The sequence below is a fragment of the Nicotiana sylvestris genome, chromosome 6 (assembly GCF_000393655.2).
Source record: "Nicotiana sylvestris chromosome 6, ASM39365v2, whole genome shotgun sequence".
Lineage (NCBI taxonomy): Eukaryota > Viridiplantae > Streptophyta > Magnoliopsida > Solanales > Solanaceae > Nicotiana > Nicotiana sylvestris.
Genome location: NC_091062.1, coordinates 73188311 through 73212340, shown reverse-complemented (window position 1 = coordinate 73212340; position 24030 = coordinate 73188311). Strand labels below are relative to the sequence as shown.

At 33.1% G+C, this 24030-nt stretch overlaps 1 protein-coding gene and 1 long non-coding RNA gene across 2 annotated transcripts; both read left to right on the top strand.

Moving 5' to 3' along the window:
• Positions 1–2554: 2554 nt before the first annotated feature.
• LOC104225801 (uncharacterized) lies at positions 2555–8404 on the top strand. The gene is made up of 5 exons (XM_009777664.2): positions 2555–2908; positions 4035–4335; positions 6285–6443; positions 6861–7156; positions 7926–8404. Exons 1-5 carry the CDS (start codon positions 2708–2710, stop codon positions 8145–8147), a joined length of 1179 nt encoding a protein of 392 aa, XP_009775966.1. The 5' UTR covers positions 2555–2707; the 3' UTR covers positions 8148–8404.
• A 4635-nt stretch (positions 8405–13039) lies between these two features.
• Positions 13040–17907, top strand: LOC104225806 (uncharacterized). The gene is made up of 2 exons (XR_710679.2): positions 13040–14166; positions 17338–17907. It is a non-coding gene; the product is annotated as an uncharacterized lncRNA (long non-coding RNA).
• Positions 17908–24030: the final 6123 nt, after the last annotated feature.

Here is a 24030-nt window from a genome sequence, read left to right as displayed (position 1 = left end):
AAATTGTTCCTAATGCTTGATTGTTGTTGGAAAATGAATTAGAGCAAGAAATTGAAACCACCATTATTGAGCAGCTTTGAAGTTTTGAATTGGGTTTGAATAAAACTCAAATTTTTATGTTTGAAATCAATTGTAGGTATTGTCAAGTATACTTGGTATTGAGTAGAAGAACTAGTCTCTGAATTTTGAGAGATTTGGATTGATTTGGTTCAGATTAAATTGAGTTTTGGACAAGAAAAAAAATGGTGCGGCTACTGAACTAGGTAAAAAAAATTGGGTTAATAATTTGTTTGCTTTATCTCAAAGTGTGGGGAAATGGGTAATGGCTAAAAACTCATGGGCGGATGGAGGTGATTTCTTTTTTTTTTGGAGAGCGAGAAACCAGATGATATTCTTTAGTGGTTGAAAATGGATGTTACTTTAATGGTGAATTTGTTTTGGATTGAAAGAGGAAGATGAAGGTAATGGAGTTTGGTGTTGGTGGCCATGTGATGATAGGTTAATTTATTGTGGGATATGCTGATATGGCAGCTGATATGGACAAATTAATAGAGGGATATGGTGCCACAATGGAGGGACGTTAGGGTTAAGGGCAATTCTGAATAGTTTATTAATGGTAGGGTTGGATCTGGACGAAAAATATAACGGGGGATAAATGTTAACTATATACCATAGTAGAGGGGAAAATCCTGACCTTTTCCCAAAATAAATTCATTCACGCGCTCAAACATGATTAGAAAACATGCAAGTGGCCATGACTACATGAGGAGTCCAGGGGACACACTTAAGCCAACTTAAAGTACTTATCTGGTCACTAACTAAGTTAAAGTGTCTAACTTACAAAATACACCAAATTTAAGGAGCTATTAAAGTATTTAGCCTTTCTTTATTATAGGTTATATCATAATCAAATGACCAAGGACAATAAAAGGAAGTGAATGTTCTGATCTACTGGCCCAGGTATAGCTGAATATGATGCCTAGGAAATTATACTTTTTTGTAACACCTCAAGTGAAGATTTTATAGAGTTTGGAGTGCTTTTAGAGAATTATCGTTTCTTGTTAAGGAGAAACGCTAATTGTCATTTCTTGGCAAGCAAATCTAGTTGTTCATTGCTTGGCATGAGAGTCTAGAAATTATTTTAGTCTTTTCCTTTTGGAGTATGCTCCTAGTTTTATTGTAACTTATTGATTGCTGATTCAGCCTAATAAAAGTTGTCGTTTAAGTTTATAAAAAACATTAAAAAAAAGCAATTTATGAAGAATTTTCATAATGCACTATAGTTTAGAGTCTAATTATCATACATAACGCGAGTTCCGTGTATGAGCAGCGACTAAGCAACATCTAATTTTTCTTAACACTTTGTACGCTTGAAGGCCCCTCATCTATGAAAGGGTACAAAGACGGGGCCTTTGATCCAACTCTTTTTTACATAAAGAAATGAAAACCCAAAAATCGGGGAATCCATCGGTCGGATAATAATTTTTTCTAGTAGCACCCGCGATAAAATGTCCGGTATATACATCTTTTTGTGGGACGGAGGCACGCGTGCTAAAACAAAAAATCAACTTGGAAACGCCATACATACTATAGTTTCCTAATTACTATCGTAGCTATTGTTCAATTGTTACCAGCTTGTATTCAGACGCACAACAAATACAACATGTGTCAACTGTATTGGTTCGCACTTTGAGTGGAAGACTATCCCGCAATCCTTCATGAAAACCCTCTTTAAAGCCTATATCGCATCATTTAAGGCGCGATCTAACATTGAAGATGGATATCGCAGCATTTAAGGCATGATATCCATCTTCAATGTTAGATTCATCGTTAGACCTCATTACTGTGCCGTCATAAAAAATAAATCTTTCTCTTCGTACCTTAGATCACGAGGAAGGATTGCTTTTCAAGCTGACCAATATAATAATAAGAAATTTCTTTCCATTTTATATTATTATATAATTATAAGAAAATAAAAAGATTCGCTTTCTTTTAATCGGCTCCTTCTTTGTCAACGCTACTAAGGGCCTATATGTTTGCCTACTTTACTTATTAAAAGATAAGGAGAATAGAAGCTTTAGCCCTTGAACTTGAAACGACTTTTATGAGTTGTCTCAGCAACGCGAATGAATACATAAAAATAGAATTCTTTCGTTGAGAGTCAAACTCAAGACCTTTGCTTACTAAGTGGGTGGTCTAACCAAGTGAGCTACAAGAGCTTGTTGCTCTATTTTTTCAGTTTAAAATAATTGATTCTTATTTCAGTACTTTCAAGTGAATTTGCTATAAAATTTAACTATAGCTACGAATGCTAATTTTTTAAAAGATAACTATAAATGATAAATATCGTATGTATGTTTATTGTGTCGCAAAATTTTTCCTTTTTACTTGGTCAGGATGGCAAATAACAATGATTGGGTAAGAGCCCATTATGGAACATGTTGATCCCAATTTGTGGATTGGGTCTGAGCCCACACTGTAAAGTGGCATGTGATTCTGGCCCAAAAAGAGCGCCGCCAAGAGCTTAATCGTCGGGGTAAGGGCAAATACGTACATTGCAATCCTTTCCGACAAACCGTCAGAATCCTCAAGTTTTCTTGATAACCAAGACGAGTCTCTCTATTTATGTTTTTTGAAACCCAAAACGCCTTTCTTCATCCAAAAACATACCCCTTTATTCTGAATCTTAAACAATCTAGTGATAACGATGAAGAGTAATTCTTCAGAGACGAAATTCGTGCAAGAGTTGATTCTGTACGCGGCAAGCGCTGCTCTTAGCTGCCTCGTGCTGTTTGTGGGGCTCCGACAGCTTGACCCGAACCGGGAAGCATCCAAGAAGGCTCTTGAACACAAGAAGGAAATTGCTAAGCGTCTGGGCCGACCCCTCATTCAAACCAATCCTTATGAGGTCATTATCCAATCTTGCCTAATTTATTTCGGCGCTTTCCCTTTTGTTAAGCTCAGATATATTTTCAGATGCTATTAATTAAAACTAGTATTTATGTTGAATGACCCTGCATAATACAACACTTTTGGCCAAGTAATATCGATGGTGTTGGGTGTGTTAAAGAGAGTCCTTAGCCAGTGTTGTTAAAACCTCATTTGAGGCGCGTTTAAGCTCCGAAGCTCAGACTAAAAGATATTATTAATTTTTAAGGAAATCATTATGAATGGACTAGTTATTTTCTTTCTTGCATTACATATGTACTTTTAGTTTATTTTCGTTGCGCCTTTTTTAACTAAAGCCCAAACTTTATTGTGCTTTGCGCTTAAAGCCCTGATAGACCTAGAGCACTTTTTAATGCTTTTTGCCTTTGACAATACTGTCCTTAGCTTTTAGAACTTGCGCCCTCCTACTTCTTGTGAAATTATTGTATTTGTGAGTCTGACCCGTTGTTCTAAAATTTTGGTTTAGGTGATATTTATTTATTGAAGATGATAGTATACTTATATTTGTCTTTATCATTCTGAACTATTAGAGTTTCGGATAGTGCACGTTATATTCACTTCTTCTGATTAGGATCATTTTCCCAATGATTTGTGAGAGCTTCCCCACAACACAACCTTCAACATAGTATTTAAGGGAATAATAGCCTGTGATATCTGAAAAGTTTAGGTTTAAAGACATATTTGATTCAGTTATATTTTATCCAAGGTTGTGGCCTAGTGGTCAATAAAGTGGGAGGAGAACCATGAGGTCTTAGTTTTGATTCCTAGAGGAGGCAAAAAACATTAGGCGATTTCTTCACATCTGTCTTAGCTTTAGCGGGCAAAGTTACTCGATATCTGTGCTGGTGGGAGGTAGCAGGTACCCGGTGGAATAGTCGAGGTGGGCAAGCTGATCGGAACACCACTGTCATTAAAAAAGATTTAAGTTATATGAGCATCATATTTCTTTTTTGGGGTGAATAATTTTGGTGAATCAAACTTGTAGTTTTAACTTGTAGTTGAAAACTATCATTCTCATATTAAATTCAATCATTTTCATATTGAGATGGGATAACTTATTGCTCTTTTGTACTTTGTGTTAACAGGATGTGATAGCCTGTGATGTAGTGAACCCTGATCATATAGATGTGGAATTTGATTCCATTGGTGGGTTGGAATCCATTAAGCAAGCATTATATGAATTAGTAATTCTTCCCATGCGGAGGCCTGAGCTATTTTCTCATGGAAAGCTGCTGGGTCCGCAAAAAGGAGTCCTGCTTTATGGACCACCTGGGACTGGAAAGACTATGCTTGCCAAAGCAATTGCTAAAGAGTCTGGTGCGGTTTTTATTAATGTGAGAATATCAAATCTGATGAGCAAGTGGTTCGGTGATGCACAAAAATTAGGTGAGTGTAGATCTTACCTTCAGTCTTGCAAGGTTCTTTCCTCAGCAGTTCTTCTCTTGGGTGTGTTGACTTGCTGAAATTTGCATGACTGCATTGAATTTTCTGAGTCTTATTTTGGTGAGTGTTATTGAGGGCCCACAGGCATTACACTGTCCAAAAAGAAAGTATCCGAGAGGAACATAAGTACTGTGTCATGTTACTCTAAAGTCTATACCACGAGGAAGTCGCTAATTTTAGCTGGTCCTTTCTACGTTCATCTCGGTTTTGGCATTCTGCATGACCTCAACAGGACAGATGTTTTGCTAATTTTAAAGATCTCTTTCAACATTTTGTTATTGACGGGAGTTCTTTTGCTATGAACAGTGCTACATGAACTAGTGAAGTTGGAGATCTGAGGAAACAGGAGAGTCTAACTTTCCTATTACTTATTAGGAACAATTTTCAAAATAATGTTGGCTGAAGCACCAAAAATAGCTAGAGACTTTTGAGAGATAAAACATAAATGTCAAATCAAGATATTTGTCAATAATTTTTGGATAGGTCGTGATTCTTGGTTGAGCTCTACTCAATTTCTGAAATTATTTGTCATTTGATTTATATGCCAATTGGATTTGGAAATAAGAAAAGGAAGACGTTTTGATTAATTTTGAGACTCATTTACTGTGTGGCAATGATATCATCCAACTCTGAAACACTTGATGCTTTTAAAATGTCTCTAATGTAGTGGTTTCCTTAGCTCTTTAAATTGCTTTAGTGCAGGTAGTATGTAAATAACTTGTGCACTCATTTATGTAATGTTTGAGTTTTAGTTTCCGCTATCTTGCAGCTCTTTTTACTTTTTTAGAAAACTTGCCAGCTTTAAGGGTCAGTGAGGTTCTAATTGTATAAAGTAATGCCCGTTTAAATAGATTATTTAAGTGCCACGAATGGCTCCCCACATCTGCTGAGGAGGATTTTCGGGAGGAAAATGTTGCAAAGTAGATAATGGGATTTAATGCTTTCTAGGTCTTGTTCGTCTACCTGGCATAGTGGCATGGACACTGGAGAAAGTGCATGATATGGGGTATGTTCAAGGCTTGATTAAAAAAATAAAAAAATTGAATCATGAGCTTTCGTACTTCTTTGCTTCATATTTTTTTGTGGAGAAGTAGTCTATGCTGCAAGTTCATACGTGCTCTCCATCAAGCTATCTGCATAGACTTGATCGGTAACTCATTCACAGTCGTCAACTTAATTGCTCCATATAAATTTATTTCCTCAGAAAAAAATAGAAAAATAATTTCATCTCCTCAAGTTGGGGATACCTTTGTTTTAAAACCAAAAGTGATATGCCCCCACGGCTTTGGTTTAGTGGTAAGAGCACAATGCCTGATGTATGCTTAGGCGCATGTCACGAGTTCGAACTCTGCCGTAAGCGAGATCCTAGTATTTAACTGGAGATGGGTAGAGGGGCAAGCGCATTATGCACCGAGTTTCTAACCTTATGCCGCCGGCCCTTGGGAATTATTAAAGGAAAAAAAACAAAAGTAATATAAGAACAGTGATGCATTCATCACCATGGATTATTGGGCTGATTTGAGGCTTGATCATTGGTAGAACAATTGGAACTAGTGGGCTTTCCATTGTGTTAACAGCAAAATGGATGTCGAGGAAGAAGAAGCTGTGAACTTTGCTATGCTATAAAACTCAGGTGCCTAGAAATTTGGCTCGAATTCCTCATGAATAACCCCTAAGTTGAGATCATTTAAATCCTTAAAGCCATAAATATTATATTGTAATCTTATTACACGCAGAGGGCTCTTACTTGAATTCTCTGTAGTGTGGCTTGTGTGTATGATTTATGTATTCCCTCATATCATATAATGTCTTAAAATTTCCTTTAGTTCTATGTAGTATATCAGCACTGTACCATACTAACTAATTGATATTTATTCTTGTGAAAATTGCAGTTTCTGCCGTATTTAGTTTGGCATATAAGCTCCAGCCAGCAATTATATTTATTGATGAAGTGGATAGCTTTTTGGGTCAGCGCAAGACTTCAGATCATGAAGCATTAACAAATATGAAGACTGAATTCATGGCTTTATGGGATGGTTTTACCACAGATCGTAAGTTAACTGCTGAATCTGTTGAATACGTTACAGTAGTTTTCTCCCACCTTGCGAAGATATATATATATATATATATATATATATATATGTTGAATTCATGGCTTTATGGGATGGTTTTACCACAGATCGTAAGTTAACTGCTGAATCTGTTGAATACGTTACTGTAGTTTTCTCCCACCTTGCGAAGATATATATATATTGTGTGTGTCTGTAGACTGGGGAACTGATTGGTGAACTTCATATCACTTTGTACTCCACATCCAAAGATAGTTGGGTTTGGCATATAAATCCTCACTATCATTTATGTATTTTGAGGATTCTATCATAATTTGAATAGTCATGTCTTTTATCTAGTTAATGTGGTCTAGCTATGGGGTTCTGTTGGCTCTAATCATCATGAAATGCTTGATGTAGAGAATGCACGGGTAATGGTTCTTGCTGCAACTAATCGCCCATCTGAGCTTGATGAAGCAATTCTTCGACGTCTTCCTCAGGCCTTTGAGATTGGATTCCCCGAACGTAGAGAGAGAATTGAGATTCTGAAGGTGATCCTGAGGGGAGAGAGGGTGGAAGATAACGTTGACTATGACCACATTGCTAGTTTATGTGATGGATACACTGGTTCAGATCTTCTTGAGCTATGTAAAAAAGCTGCCTACTTTCCTATCCGTGACCTGCTTAATGACGAGAAAAATGGAAAGCCTTCCGCGGTTAGTATTGTGTTATTTATTTTTTAGAATTTCTATATTGAATTTATATTGGCTTAGAAATGTTTATTCTAGTAAGCAACCTATGGCTTATCCATTGACACTCGTTGCTTGGGGTTCCCAACAAATAGAAAAATAAGGGAAAAAGAAAATAAAGATTTGTTTTGAAATATAAATTTACTTTTTCTTTGGGTTACGAGGAACCCTAGCTGATCAACTTGAACTGCTCTAGTTTTGAGCAGATCTGTACACCGCAGACACAGAGGGAGGCATCAGTACCTAGAAAGGGAATGTCCTTCCTTCACGGTTCATTAAAATTAAATTATGTCTGGCCTTTTCAAGACCTCAAATCTGATTTTTTTTAATGTTTTTTTTTTAATTTTTTAACCTCAACTCTGATTTTAACATGTCCTTGAAGAAAAAGAAAAGTATTCTTCAAAAAGTAAAGAATCCTTTCATTTTGTTTTTTCAACCATTCCAATCTGCAACGGTGACATAGTTAGTGGTCGACCCTGGATTACTGGACTTGCATTCTCGAGATTGGTGAATGATAGCACCTATTTGTGATTTTGGTTTCTGCTCGATTGTTTGGTTGATTTCTATTACCCTGTGCTTGGAATTGGGAAGATTTGCTAGGGAAAATTGTCACTGTATTTGCACGGCATTTCAAGGACATGCTTGTTTTGTTTTTTTTTCTGTTTATCTTCACAAGATTGTCAGGAGACAAAGTTGCTTAACTTGGAGAATATCTTTTCTGTATCTCTTCAAGCAGGAGCCAAGGCCATTATCAGAATCCGATTTGGAGAAAGTTGTAGCTACGTCAAAAAAGACACAGGTTGCTGCAAATGAATACAACACATTGCGTTCACAGTTTGTTGGATTGTCAAGGCAGATGGACAGAGATGATTATCCAGTCCAAGCTGCAATTAGCGAGCTTTCTAAGCTTGTGGTTTCACAAATTTTAAATCTCCAGATAGATAACCAGGATTCTTAATTGCCACAGAGTATCATGGACGGCAAGATTTTGATTGTGTATATTGATTGACATACTTTTTACCGTCACTCTCACTAGGTGAAGTGAGTATTTCAGTAAGTTTTAATGTTGTAGGAAATTTGAGCAATTTAGTTGGCAGTCATTAACAATGAGCTTGGCCTTTGGGGCGTACATGCTGTTGTACCGCTTATTGAATAGAACGACAGCTATTTATCAAGTTTTATTGCATATGCATAATGAAATAGCCGCTCCTATCAGTTTTGTTGCCGGACCAGTTTCTCCTTTTTCCTAATAATCTTGTCTATGAGAAGCTGAGAGTTGGCATACTAACTATGAGCAAATGTGGGATATTTTGTAATGACTAGTAGGACCATATCTTGTGCTTTACCAAGTATCCTTTCCATAGTAATGTTAATTGTTGTTGATTGAAAACGTCAAGAAATGCTTGTGGTTGAAAATACGTACTCTGTTTTTTTCCCCCTCTTTCTTAGTTGTGAGAAGAAAGTGGATGGGGATAAGCTTGTTCATAGTACAAATATTTTAGGCTACCTAATATATCCATGGACTGAAGGCTTTTGCCTCTTATCTTAGCCAACATAAGTGAATACTTGGTTGGAAGATGTATCTTTAAAAATATTGTATTGAAGTGTTCCTAATTTGAGTCAGAAAAAGATAAGACAGTTAATTTCTATCAAAAGCAAAAGTAGCATTCTGAATAGTTGGACGTGTGTATATAATACAGACATGGTGTTTGATCTATAAGAAAAAAATGTCTGCAACCAAAGTATTATATTTCCCGCCGTCTTTAAGCAATATTTCTAGAAAAAAATGTCTGCAACCAAAGTATTACGCTCTCTACCGATTTGGGTTAATAATGGAGAAAATCTCACTTTATACCCATTAATTCCAAACTATTTACCCTTTAATGTCCATGCCCAAACTATTTACTACTCCTATCCATGTTGTCCAAACTATTTACCCGATTATTTCCCAATAATCTTACGTCTGTCTGCGACTGATGGCTTTGGAAGTTCATCAACTCCTCGAACTGGCATGAGTGACTCATTCGGATTATGCTGATTGATTAACAAACTTGGTGGAGAATTCCGAATCTCCTCTTGTGGAGATTATTACTCTCAAACCCTATTTTGACTATTGAATACCCTATTAGCTAATAAACGTAGACACTTGATATTTTGACTATTGAATACCTTCTTCTTTCTCTTCATCCAAACTGGTTTTTGGAGATTTATTGTACAAAAATTCAAATCCACCATTGAAGGACCTTGAAGCTTGAAACTCATAACTTGGTTTGTTTAAGTTTTTAATTATTTTGATCCGATCCTCTATGGGTTTGTTTGGAAAGTTGATTGGAGGTTGTAGCTAAAGTTTTAGTCAATTTGGTGGAGATTTTGTAGTAAATTTTAGAAGTTTGGGTTGAAATATAGTTGAACAAGAGAAGAAGACGAATTTGTATTGTATACTCAAATAATATACAAATATACCATTTTGGTACACAATTCATTCCAATTATATACCCTATTAGTATAATTATATACTATATTGGTATCATATGCTAGTTGAATCATTTTTTGATTGTATTAGCTGCATTTATTCATACAATATTTGATTTTCTTTTAATAATAGTAATATAGTACAATATCTTGAAATACTTTATTATATTAATATGTGGTACACTATTTTTTTTATTTTTCTCTTTATGCATGTGTGTTGTGTAATAGTAGTATAGTCATATAGTTGCGGGAATTAAACAGTAAAACTGTATACCATGTTGGTATAGTTATATTCCATATTGGTATCATATGGTAGTTTGGACATTTTTTTGGTTGTTTTGGCTGTATTTTTAAGTGAATTCTATTCTGAAATTATTTATATGAACGTGATTTACAGTGCTGGAATTTTTGTGTGCTGATGGATATAGATTATGTGTATTTTATAATAGTTTTTATAATTATAGGCAATTGTTGGAACAACCCATACAACTGTATACCCTTTTAGTATATGGAATGAGCAAGTTGTTTTGCGAATATTTAGCTTGCAATGCGAGCATGTAATTTTCTCATATTTTTATTGTATCCTTTAATGTTTTGGTGCAGTAGTATAGTCGCAGATAGTTGTAGCAATATTCTAGAGCAATCATATATTCTGTTGGTATACATGTATACCATATTGGTATCATATGGTACTAGAAGTCTTTTTTGCTACTTATATTTTTATTGCATTTTTCAATATTTTATTATCATTTCTATTCTAACTAGTATATATGGAGATTTAGTGGCCGTAGATTTTGTTTTCTTGCTCCATCATTGGTTGGTGTTACTGCTAATGGTAGAGTATGTACTGATATTCGTAGGGAAGGAAATCAAGGTTTGCATGGCAATCACGTGGAATTTTAAAAAGAACAAGAAATAAAGAAAAAAAATAAAAAAAAATAAAAATAAAGAAGGAGTCAAATTTGAGTATAAAATAAGTTATGGTAAAAATAACAATAATACGATTTGGACAAAAATAAATGAATAAAAGTGAAAAAATAAAAAAAATAGGAAGAAAATGATAAAAAAGTAAAGGAGAAAAGAAAGAAAAAAAGGAAGAAAAAAAGAAAAGAAGCATAGAAATAAAAAAGAATTGGAGAATAAAGAAAAAATTCCCCACAAAAACTACTATGGGTAGAAAATGTAATTAGTTTATGGGTAAAAAAATAAATAGATAGACAAGGATAAATAGTTTTATTTTTGTGGGTAACTGTGTCAAAACCCCTTAATAATGCTATCAATGTTGGCTTATGTTTTTAGCTTCTTATCCAGTTTAACCCACTTTGTAACATAAAGTTCTTTTTTTTATTCGTTAGCCTAACATTAAAGACCTACTTCTAATATTTTCTTTTCTTTCTTCTTCTCCTTCATACAAAAACAAACTTTAATGTTTAGTTCATCAATTGTTGACTCAATATAATCACGCAAGGATTGTAGCCCCAATTATCCAATCATACTCTAAAATCAAAATATGGTAGTATTAACATTAGACACTACCATATTTATATGTTATGACCATTTTTATACTCATATTTTCAATTGAAGCAAGCAAAGTTTTAAACCATATCTTTGAATAACAAAATTTAGCTTATAAGTAATTAAGTTATCGTTATACCAATAATGTTCTATGTTTGTCATGGTAGGTGAGAAATTTCGTGATCGGGTGTACACTTTATATTCCTTTTTTTTTTGCGTAGATGTTAGAATTTTTGAAATTGGTTTTAATTTTTTACTTTCTTTTAGGTGTTTGGACTTGGTATTGTTCCAATCGATTGGAAAAATCAAGAGAAGTTTAAAATTTAAATTTGAAGTAATTTGGAGTAGATATGAGTCAAATTTCAGATCTTGGTTTTCCGAGTTTGTTAGTTGTTTGAATTAGGTGTTGTTCCAATCATTCAGAAACATTAAGAGGAGTTCAAAGAATAAATTTGAAATAATTTAGAGTAGATTTAAACTATTTTTGATTTCAGAAAAAAAATCAAGAAAGAAGATGAATTCAGTTTTTGTATAATAGTGTACAATATCGTATAATAGTGTATAAATACCTCTTATACACTATTATATACCTTTTTTGGATTGTCACCTGGTGCCCGATACCCGTATTGGAGCCCGATTAAATCCAGATTCGTGCCGGGAAGTTCCACGTGTAAAACGCTCCCTAACAAAGACGGCTTCATACTCAGGGGCTCGAACTCGAGACACTATTATATTCTTTTAAACACCTTATACAAGCGTATGTAGACAAATTCCTTCCACGATTTTTAGTTGCAATTCTTGTTCAAAACCAATCTAAATCTCCATTCAAATTTTGTATACAATTTCCTTATACTATTTTTAACAAGTCTAAACAACACCTAATCTAAATTTCTCACAAAATCATATTCGAAATTTAAACTCACTTATTTAAGCTTGTTCAACAATTGTGGATTACCTTAAAAATCTAATTTCACCATCCAAATAGATTTGGTTTGTTGAACTAATGTTTGAGTCACAATTATTGATATGAAGATTGGATTAGAAGCTTGGGTATTTTTTAAAAAATTGAATAGCAATTTCGAGAACCTATTTGGAGTTGGATGTTTAATTTTAGCCTATTATTTTTATGCTACAACTTTGCAAAGTTGAATATAAGCCACCTAATTGCAATGTATGTGTGTGAGTCATATTTATGTGTAATTCCCTCATATTTTTATTATTCTACCTTCTTGAGCGGACGAGTAATGGCGCAAAAACTATTCTTGTCAGAAAAATAGGTGCGCAAAACTAAATGTAAGTGGTGTGATGTTAGAAACCAATTTAGAAAAAAAGAAAAGAAAGAGTTCATTTCACTACTGCATGTACTGATGTAGCGGTTCCTTATTTTTTTTTTAAATTTCATGGTGGATTCGGGAGTAAAGTAGTTGTATTGAAATATATATGTAAGTTTGACGATTACGATACGTTCATTTTGATGTTAATATAGTAGGGGTTGAAAAGCGAGCATCTTTGGAGGCATTTTGTCCCACCAAATAACCGTACGTGTCGATATTGATTAGTTGAAGAGCGCAGACAAGGACGACTCCGAAGAAATGGACTGATCTGAAGTTCGCAGCCAGCAATCCATTAAACTCGATCGAAAATATGCCAATTAATGAAGGAAAGTGACTTCCAAGTCCCCCACAACAAAATTTGGTCTTCTTTCGATTCATCTGAATCTGTTAGATTTAGGAATTTTCTTTTGTGTTGTATTGAATGAAATCATGTGTACAGTACATGTATTTTTATATACAAAGCAAATGGACCTAAGTGTAAAGAATAAATCTTCTAACTACCTACAGTTATACTATTCCTATTCCTCACACTATAACTAACGTATACAGATCAGTAATAAAATAGAAACTGAAAGATGCTATTTTATTATCTCTAGAAGCTTCTAATTGTCTTCAGAAAATTGCCTAGTCTTGGACTGAGGCTGATGTATTTGTGCTGGCCCAAAACAGTGAGAAGGCCCAAGACACTTAATTGGCCCAATTTCCTTCTTGTTTTGTGTTCCATTATCAGATAAAGACTTATTTGCATAAGTCATTTGTTTCACTTCATTCCAACTGATAACACTCTCTTACTTTTGTCTAAAAATTGATCCCTCTTTCAATGTAGGGTTTGGTAAAATTGAATCACCATCTCCAACATCCCCCCCTCCCCCTCAAGTTGGAAGGGGGGAAAGACACTCCCAACTTGCCGATGACAGAGTGATGGACAAAACCAAGGATAGCTTTCGTAAAGACGTCGGTGAGCTGAGAGGGTGAAGGCACAAAGTGAAGGGAAATCAAACCGGCCAAAAATTGTTGCCGGAAAAAATGGCAATCTAGTTCGACATGCTTCATCCTTTCATTGAAGCTGAGATTTTTAGCTATGTGAAGCGCCGCTTGACTGTCAGAGTGAACGGCCACCGGAAGAGATGGAGGAATAGAGAGGTCTTGTAGAAGATGCACCAACCAAGTGACTTCTGAGACAACTCTCATCATAGATCGGTACTCGACTTCTGCAGAAGAAAGGGAAACCAAAGTTTGCTTTTTAGATTTCCAAGAGATGGGAGAACCTCCGAGACTGATAGAATACGACTAATGGAACGTCTAGTGTCTGGACAAAATCCCCAATTAGAATCACAAAAAGCCAAAAGCTTTTAAAGGGTCTGAGTTGAAGAAGAGACCAAGCCCAGGAGTAGCATGAAGATAATGAAGACAGTGAATCCCTGCATCAAAATAAGATTGGCGAGGAGATTGCATGAATTTACTGAGAACCGGTGCACTGCGAAAGAGATATCCGAGCAAGTATGGGCCAGAAAATTTAATTTGCCCACAAGACGTCGATAAATGGTGAGATTTGAAAGAAGCTGGCTAGAATCTGGCTTTAGCTTTGTATATGGATCAAGTGGTGAAGAAACAGGCTTTAAAGTGAGACAATCAAACTCTGAGAGAAGCTCCAAGGTAAACTTCCGTTGACTCAAAATTAAACCTTGTTGTTCCCGTACGATTTCCATGCCTAGGAAGAAATGTGCTTCCCCAAATCCTTAATTTTGAATTTTGAATCAAGAAAAGTCTTTAAAGCAAGCAATTCAATAAGGTCATCACCAATAAATAGTATATCATCAACATAAACAGCAACAATGGAGATAGCAGAATATGTCCCTTTAAAAAATAAAGAATAATCTTTGAGGGAATGAGAGTATCCTTTGAAACTAAGGGCTGCAATAAGTTTGGTGTACCATTGCCGGGAAGCTTGCTTCAGCCCATATAAGGATTTTCTTAACCTGCAAACATGATTAGGACTAGGACTAAGCATTCCCTGATGTATTTTCATGTATACTTCTTCCTACAAATCCATGGAGAAAAATATTATTAACATCTAATTGAATAAGAGACCACCCTTTTTTGATTGTCACTGCCATAAGGCATCTCACTGTTGCCATTTTGACCACAGGAAAAATATCATCCCGGATGACTAACCTGGCTTTGAATCTCTCCAACGCACCATTTGACCTATACTTCACTTTGTAGACCCATTTGCAAGGCAAGGCTTTCATACTCTTGGGCAATTCAACTATCTCCCAGGTGTTGTTAGCTTCTAAGGCTTCAAATTCCTTGGCCATAGCTTGCTGCCAACCAGGATGTACCATTGCCTGGCTATAGGTATTAGGTTCAAAAATATGGGAAGTAGAATTCAATAATTATTGATTGGTAGAAGATAAGGTTGAAAAAGGCAAAATATTAGGCTTAGAGATGTTGTAAAATAAGTAGAAGTTAGGTTAGTCAGATAAACAGAGTTGCATACATAATCTACCAGGTAGGAGGGAGTTTTGCGAATCCTAAGTGACCTCTTCACAGCAGGATGATCAATGAGTGGGGTAGAAAATATAAAAGAGGGTGAAGAAGTAGGGCTGAAAATGATAGAAGCGGGTGAGAAAACAGTAGAAGAAACAGGAATAAGGGAAGTGTGAGTAGTAGGAGAGTGGGAAATTGGAGAATTGCCAGAAATTATAAATGGGGGTGTAGAAGGGCCCCCTTTATTGTGCAAAGCAGGTTCAAGAGAAGGAGCTGTAATTGGAAAAGTAGCCTGATTGGCGCACAATATAGAAAAAGGAAAAATGGTCTCATAGAAGACCACATCTCTGGAAACAAACAACTTCATTGTGCCAAGGTTTAAAAGCTTGTAGCCTTTCTTTCCAAAAGGGTATCCCAAGAAGACACACCTAACAGACCTAGGATCAAATTTAGTCATATGAGAGCTCAAATTAGAAGAATAGGATAGACAACCAAAGGTCTTCAGAATGGTGAGATCAGGATCATTGCCAAACAATATTTGGTAAGGGGACTTGAGACCTAAGACCTTAGAAGGAAACCTGTGGATGAGAAAAGTAGCAGTTAAAAGATATTCCCCCTAATAGGCAATAGGAAGATGTGATTGAAATAATAAAGCTCTACTAATTTTTAGAAGATATTTATGCTTTCTCTCGACCACTCCATTTTGTTGTGGGGTGTTGACACAAGATGTTTGATGTAGAATCCGAGGAGAAAAAATCAGAAGAAGAGGAACTACTCCCTAATTCTAAGGCATTATCAGACTAATCATCTTGACTTTAGTGTGAAACTACCTTTCTACCATAATAAGAAAAGATTTTAAAATAGTGAAAATATTGCTTTTTATTTTGAGAAGATAGGTCCATGTTCCCCAGCTAAAATCATCAACAATAGTGATGAAATACTTGTATCCATCATGAGTTTGTTCCTTGTAGGGTCCCCACGTATCTATGTGGATAAGTTCAAAAATTAAAGTGGAAAAGATGATACTGGAATGAAAAGTCAACCTAGTTTGTCTAGCTTTAGAACATATATCACATGGATGAATATCATTAGGAATGGAAATAGACTGGAAAAATACTGAGGAACAGATGTTTTCTGAAACTTGAAGCTAGAGGAAATAGACTTTGGATGCAGTAAATATAATCCATCTTTGATTTCACCAACTATCACTGGCCTCTTCATTGAAGGGTCCTGCAATATTGTACCAAAAGCAGTAAATAACAGGATACAACTAAGGTGTTTGGTAAGCTTATGAACAGATAATAGATTGAATTGAAAATCTAGTACATAGAAAACATTAGAGATGGTTATTCCTGGCAGAAGATGTACACTTCCAATCTGTTTAACTTTTACCTTGTGGGAATTGGGAAGCTTAATAGAGACTGGCATAGGAAGAGAAATATTGTTGAACAAGATAAAAAAATCAGATGTCATGTGTTCTGAAGCCCCTGAGTGTATAATCCAAGACTTAGGGTGAACAAAGAAAAACAGGAGATGACATTAAGTTCTGACAGTGGTATATCTGCACAGTTGGCAGCAACTACTGCCTTAGAAGAATGATCACTTTGTTGCCCAATTTGCACATGTTGAAGCAATTGAAATAGCTGATTGTACTGCTCCTGAGTAATTGTGTTTGCTGAAGAAACTCTCTCTCCCCCATTTACTGACTGTCCTGCATTGTCTTTAGTGATAGCTGCATTTTCATGTGCATAACTCTGAAATTTCTTGGACTTAGTGAACTTGAAATCTGCTGGAAAACCCACTACCCTGTAGCATTTGTCAATAGTATGACCTGGTTTCTTGCAATAGTTGCAAAATAGGCTGTTTTTCTTTCCAACAAAATTTCCTTTGAACTTTCTTCTATAGTTTTGTGATTGTTGATTTGTTGTTGTCCTGCCATGAATGCAGATTCTGCATGATGCACCCCAATGTATATTTCTCTTTGTTTTTCATCTTGGATTAAGAAAGAATATGCTTTATTGACATTGGGTATAGGGGTCATCATCAGGATGTTGCTCTTGACTAGAACATATGCTTCATTTAGGCCCATCAGGAATTGAATTAATCTGCCATCCTGAAAAGATTTGAGGTTTTTTTGTTTCCCTCCACATGAACAGTTGCAAGAACAGCTGATACATGTATTCAATGTATCTAATTTATCCCAGATTTTCTTCATTTTAGTACAATATCCTGCTATATCAGTATTTTCTTGAACAAGTGCATTAAGGAGTTGATATAGTTGAGCTCCATTAAACTGACCAAACCTAGCCTCTAACTCCATCCATATATCTTTTGCAGTTTTGGAATACAACACACTATCAACAATATCCCTAGAAAAAGAGTTTAAGAGCCAGGAAATTACCATGTCGTTGCAACGATTCCAAGCTTTGGATGAAGGATCAGCCATGTCTAGTTCTTTGATGGATCCATCAATGAAGCCAAGCTTGTTCTTGGCTGAGAGTGCTATCACAATTTCCCTATGCCAACCAGCATAGCTTTTCCGATCAAAAACTGAATTGACTAACACCATACTAGGTGAGTCTGATGGGTGAAGGTAGAGTAGATATGAAGCATCAGAAACAAGAATGTTTCGAGCAATCACTGTGGAAGGAGAAGGTGTTTCTTCAGTTGAGGGAGACATGAGTAATCTGAATGAAATAAGTTAAGAACAGAAGAATGAAGGATGAAGAGAAGGACGTTGATGAGCTACCAATGCTCTGATACCATGTTAGATTTAGGAAGTTTCTTTTGTATTGTATTGAATGAAATTATCTGTACAGTACATGTATTTTATATAAAAATCAAATAGACCTAAGTGTAAAGAATAAATCTTCTAACTACCTACAACTGTACTATTTCTATTCCGCACGCTATAACTAATGTATATAGGTCAGTAACACAATAGAAACTAAAAGATGCTATTTTATTATCTCTAGAAGCTTCTGATTGTCTTCAAAAAATTGCCAAGTCTTGGACTGAGGCTGATGTATTCGTGCTGGCCCAAAACAGTGAGAAGTCCCAAGACACTTAGTTGGCCCAATTTCCTTCTTGTTTTGTGTTTCATTATCAGACAAAAGACTTATTTGCATAAGTCATTTGTTTCACTTCATTCCAACTGATAACTCTCTTTTTCTTTTGTCTAAAAATCGATCCCTCTTTCAGTTTAGAATTTGGTAAAATTGAATCACCATCTCCAACAAAATCACACTCATACATGCACTTACATACCCAGCTTAACATATCTTGAAAAATAATCGTGTCGAGGGTTTGAAGTAGAATTAGTATATTTGGCAATCTTATCTGACTAAGTTGTTTTGTACTTTCACTGGCTTGAGCAATCGAAATATCGATACTCTCTTCTTTTCAATTTATGTGAACCTATTTCCTTTTTAGTCCGTGCCAAAAAGTATGACCTTTTTTCTTATTTGGAAATAATTTATCTTTATGCAATGATTTATAGTCACACAAAATATATGTGCATCATTTTACACAACAAGTTCAAAAGTCTTTTTTTTTTTTTTTTTAAACTCCGTACATAAATTGATACGGAGAGAGTATTAATTAGGACAATGGGGAGTGACGGAAACATTCAATGATGCACAATTTAGAATTTGACCATAAAGATAAATTAATAATCTCACCGGTCCTTCTGCAGTGTTAGCAAATTGAGTGCCACCATTTATTCATCATTTTTGAAAAATTTGCATCCAATATTTGCACCAAGCAAATAAGACTGAAACATTTATATTCTACATGCATTTGTTACTGTACCATGGTTGTATTAGTAAGTATATTCTTCTCTGCAAGTGTATCTAGGTAGATATTATCATGGAAAGGAGTACCATCATACCACTAATAATGAGGGGCATATCTAGGTGAAGAGGTATGGGTTCATGTGAACTCACGTTCCTTTACGTAGGCAAGTACCAGCATACCACTAACTTTGGCTGATTTTATTTTCTACACAGAGTATTAATATATTTGTGAAAAATTACCTAAAGTTGCAAAAAGAACAGAATTTTGAATTTATAATTTTAAAAGTATAATGAGTTCACGGTAAGAGTCTAAAGTTAAACCCATCAAATATAAATTAGTATTAGTACCCGCACGATGTGCGGATAATATTATGGTCCTGCTAAATTTTATAAATTAAAAAAGAACAAATTATATGAATAACTATTGACATAAACTTAAATATTATAACCCCATATATAGTCGGTGAAACAAACAAATAAAAATACAATATGATTCAAAAATAAATACTCTTTTCCTTTCAATTTACATAAAATATTTTTCTTATTAGTTTGTTCCAAAAAAATGACACATTTATGTATTTGAAAATAATTTAACTTTAAATTTTTTATTTTACCCATTTTACATATAATGAGAAGTTCTTACACCCATACAAATATCATGGCCACACAAAACTATATAGGATCATAAGTTTCAAAATTTTGTTTTCGTTCTTAAATTCTGTGTCAAGTCAAACTATCTCGTCTATATTGAAATTTAGTGAAGCCATACTATATAGTGTAATAAGAAATAAAAATACATTTAGTAATATCTTAATTTAAATTATAAAAATATATTATATTATTATCTCAACATAATAGATTCTCACATCAATATCAACTTCTACCAACCTAAAATTACACAATGACAAATTAATATATACATACATGATAATTTATTAACAACCAATATATTCTAACTTTTGGGAGTTGCCAACTTATAAAATAGTTTGATCGTAATTTGCTCAATAATTTTGCTAGTTACCTCAATTTTAACCACATAATTAAAGTCACTTTGTTTTTAACAATTTAAATGATACCTTTGGGATATAGTTAAGATTAATATATTATAATTAAATAAATGTTAATCTACTTTAAATATTTTTATTCTATGGTGCACATGTACTAAAAGAAGATGAGTTCTTACATGTAATTCTTAATTAAATGAATCTTACCTTATGATTTTTGTAATTCACTTTATTTTGTGTAAATAACAATCCCAAAATAGTGCAATTATATTCATGTACACACACACACACACACACACACACACACACACACACACACACACACACACACACACACACACACACACACACACACACATATATATATATATATATATATATATATATATATATATATATATATATATATATATATATATATATATATATATCGACCACATCGGTTGCTCGATCAATTGACTCATACAATTTGAGAGAACGTAAATATCAACAATGAGCTAAAAAGTCATTGTCTATACCTGAGCCATTAGAGAAGAATCTTACAATTTGAGAGAACATAAATATCAACAATGAGCTAAAATGTCATTGTCTGTACCTGAGCCATTAGAGAAGAATCTATCCTCCCTTCTTATCTATTTTAGCATAGCAACTGCTAGCACTAATAGAAAAATAAATAAAAAAATGTATGTATTGCTTCCAAACAATTGAGATATAAAATAAATTATAAAATATTGGATAATTAATTTTACCGTAAGGCAACACAATTGGCATTTATTCGGACGATGTCTGAGTCGGTTCATAGTTTAAAATATTATCCCCACAGAAATGTATGTCATCAGTTCCTTTATTCTTGTGTAATTTTATGGTTGATCAACTCCATTCCAATATTATTGGAGTTGCTTTAAAATTGATAGAATCGAACTGCATTAATATGACCATTCTCTTTCTGAGAATCATTTTAAAAGTATTCGACTCCAAATCACATACATCACACATCTTGATTCTCAAAACTGAAATGCTAATTGAGCAAGAGATATAGATTTATTTTTAAATTAATTAAAAGTATCAATTTACCCACACTGTCTTTATACCCCCTCCCCCTTCTATATTATTTCCCCTATTATAAAATTTTATATAATTATTTCATTTATATGAAAGTTTGACTTTAAATTCCATATATAGTTCTTAAGTGATATTTCCTTATTTGACAATCTCCCACAAACTCTTTAAGATTGCCAAGTGGCTTTATAGTAGCTTGTCATTTGGCTTAACCACAATGTAAACTTTCTTGCTTTAATATATATATATATATATAGATTCGTGTTGTATCTATAATATTTTCGTAATATTTTTCTAATTCTTTTGAAAATATGCCAAAGTTTAAACGAAGAAGTTCTTTTATTATTTTCCATAAATCTACACTTTTAGTAATTATTATTTAGTATTATGTGCAATAAGCAATTAATTTTTTTCTTTTTGTTTTCCGTATAGAGTTTTGACTTTAATTTTTTTTATAACTTAACTACATGACAATTTTAATTACATCTTTATATTTTTAATTTGTTGCTTGGTGTTATTTCATTGTAAATGTTTTAAATTTTAGGTTTATAAATTATGTTTTCAATTGCGTGATACTATCTATATAATATGTTGTTTCTCGTAATAATTCAAAAAGCTCTCTTATATCAAAATTCTTTACTTTTCAAATAAAAAATTTCAGTTATAAAATATTAGTACAGTGATTGAACTTTATTTTTTTTTTAAAAAAATTATTATTTCAATTTAATTTCAATAAATGAAATTCCATATATAGTTCTTAAGTGATATTTCCTTATTTGACAATCTCCCACAAACTCTTTAAAATTGCCAAGTGACTTTATAGTAGCTTGTCATTTGGCTTAACCACAATGTAAACTTTCTTGCTTTAATATATATATAGATTCGTGTTGTATCTATAATATTTTCGTAATATTTTTCTAATTCTTTTGAAAATATGCCAAAGTTTAAACGAAGAAGTTCTTTTATTATTTTCCATAAATCTACACTTTTAGTAATTATTATTTAGTATTATGTGCAATAAGCAATTAATTTTTTTCTTTTTGTTTTCCGTATAGAGTTTTGACTTTAATTTTTTTATAACTTAACTACATGACAATTTTAATTACATCTTTATATTTTTAATTTGTTGCTTGGTGTTATTTCATTGTAAATGTTTTAAATTTTAGGTTTATAAATTATGTTTTCAATTGCGTGATACTATCCATATAATATGTTGTTTCTCGTAATAATTCAAAAAGCTCTCTTATATCAAAAATCTTTACTTTTCAAATAAAAAATTTCAGTTATAAAATATTAGTACAGTGCTTGAACTTTATTTTTATTTTTTAAAAAAATTATTATTTCAATAAATGAAATTCCATATATAGTTCTTAAGTGATATTTTCTTATTTGACAATCTCCCACAAACTATTTAAGATTGCCAAGTGGCTTTATAGTAGCTTGCCATTTGGCTTAACCACAATGTAAACTTTCTTGCTTTAATATATACTAGTATTAGTACCCGCGTGATGCGCGAATAATTAAAAAGAACGATCTACACCATAAAGTTTAATATGTTAGTGTTAATATCATCTTTACAACCAAACATTAAAAACATTTTAAGACTCCAGTAAAACTTTCATTTCATCTCCTAATAAATGTTCCATAAAAAATAATGATACTATACAATTTGTTTGATATGAATGTTCCACAAAAAATAATGATGCTATACAATTTGCTTGATATGTAGCACGTGCCTAAGGGAACATTTTTGTAGCAAATGCTCATTACATATTGCAGTGCATTTTTCAGAAGTTGTCCTTTGTATTGAGGTTTATCACTACAAAAAAACATGGGTAAAAACTCAAGAATTTCTGGTAAACCCATGTCACTAACATTTTGGAAAATTGAAAACCTAATTATGCGTAAGACACCTTACATTTCCTAATGCTTATATTGAAAGTACGAAAATCCCAATAGTTGCATGAATTCGATCTCCCTAAAATAAAAAATTTGAAAAGAAATTTAAGTTAGTAAGGCGCATAAGTTGAAGAAAATACATCACAACTCGAAAAAAATAACATGTAAAAGAGTATGTACCTTTTCATCTTGAATAATTAATTCAATTAAATTAGAATTTTCTGGTTTCTCGCGATCTGGAATGTGTCATAATCTAACAACACGACCCTTTAAATTCCAACTCATTTTGGACATTAATATTTCGCTGATATAGTTATAGTTTGGAGCTATACTTTGCAAAAGTTTGTGTGGAAGCTAAACCCTAAGTAATGTAGAGAAGCCAAACATAAGCAAAAGTTGTTTAAATAAAAATTCCTAAGAAAAGACAATCTAGTAAATCAATTTTTAAGTATATGAAATCCTAATTTTTAAAAAGGTATGTGTAAATCAATTTGTATGAGTGAGTGCGCAAAAAATGATATGGATCTTCATTTTTTAGCTTTTGGCTTATTTTAATTTTCAACATTTTTTTTGTGGTTAATTAAAATTTGTTAACCACCAAGCCTTAATTTTTCTTGTCTTTTTCCTTTGTCCTCTTGTTCATTTTTCAATATTATTTCTTTTAATATAATATAGATGTAAGATACAAAATATTTATTTAATTATTTCTCTCTTAAAAAAGAATACATACAATAACTGAATTATACACAAAATTTAATTAAAATATCTATAATAATGTATATTGTTCGTAAATAAGGTCAGATACAAAGCTTCTACTAAATATAGAATTATTATTTCAACTTAAAATTAATGTGTAAGATACAAAACGAAATTTTAATTGATTCTTTCTAAAAAAAGGATACCTACCATAACTGAATTATACACAAAATTTAATTAAAGATACCTATAATTATAGTATATTGGTCTGCTTAAAAATTGTGTCTTTTTTTTTTTGTGTGTACGACCAAAAGATTCTACTTTGGTCATTAAAAAGAGAACATTTTAGTTTAATTAATTCTTTCTTAAAATTTTCAGTCTATTTTTAGCATAATATAGACGTAAGACAAAATATTTATTTAATTAATTCTTTCTTGAAAAAGAATACGTACCATAATTGAATTATACACAAAATTTAATTAAAGATACTTATAGTAATGTATATGATACCTATATTAATATATATTGTTCGCAAATAAGGTCAGATACAAAGCTTGTACTAAATATAGATTTATTAT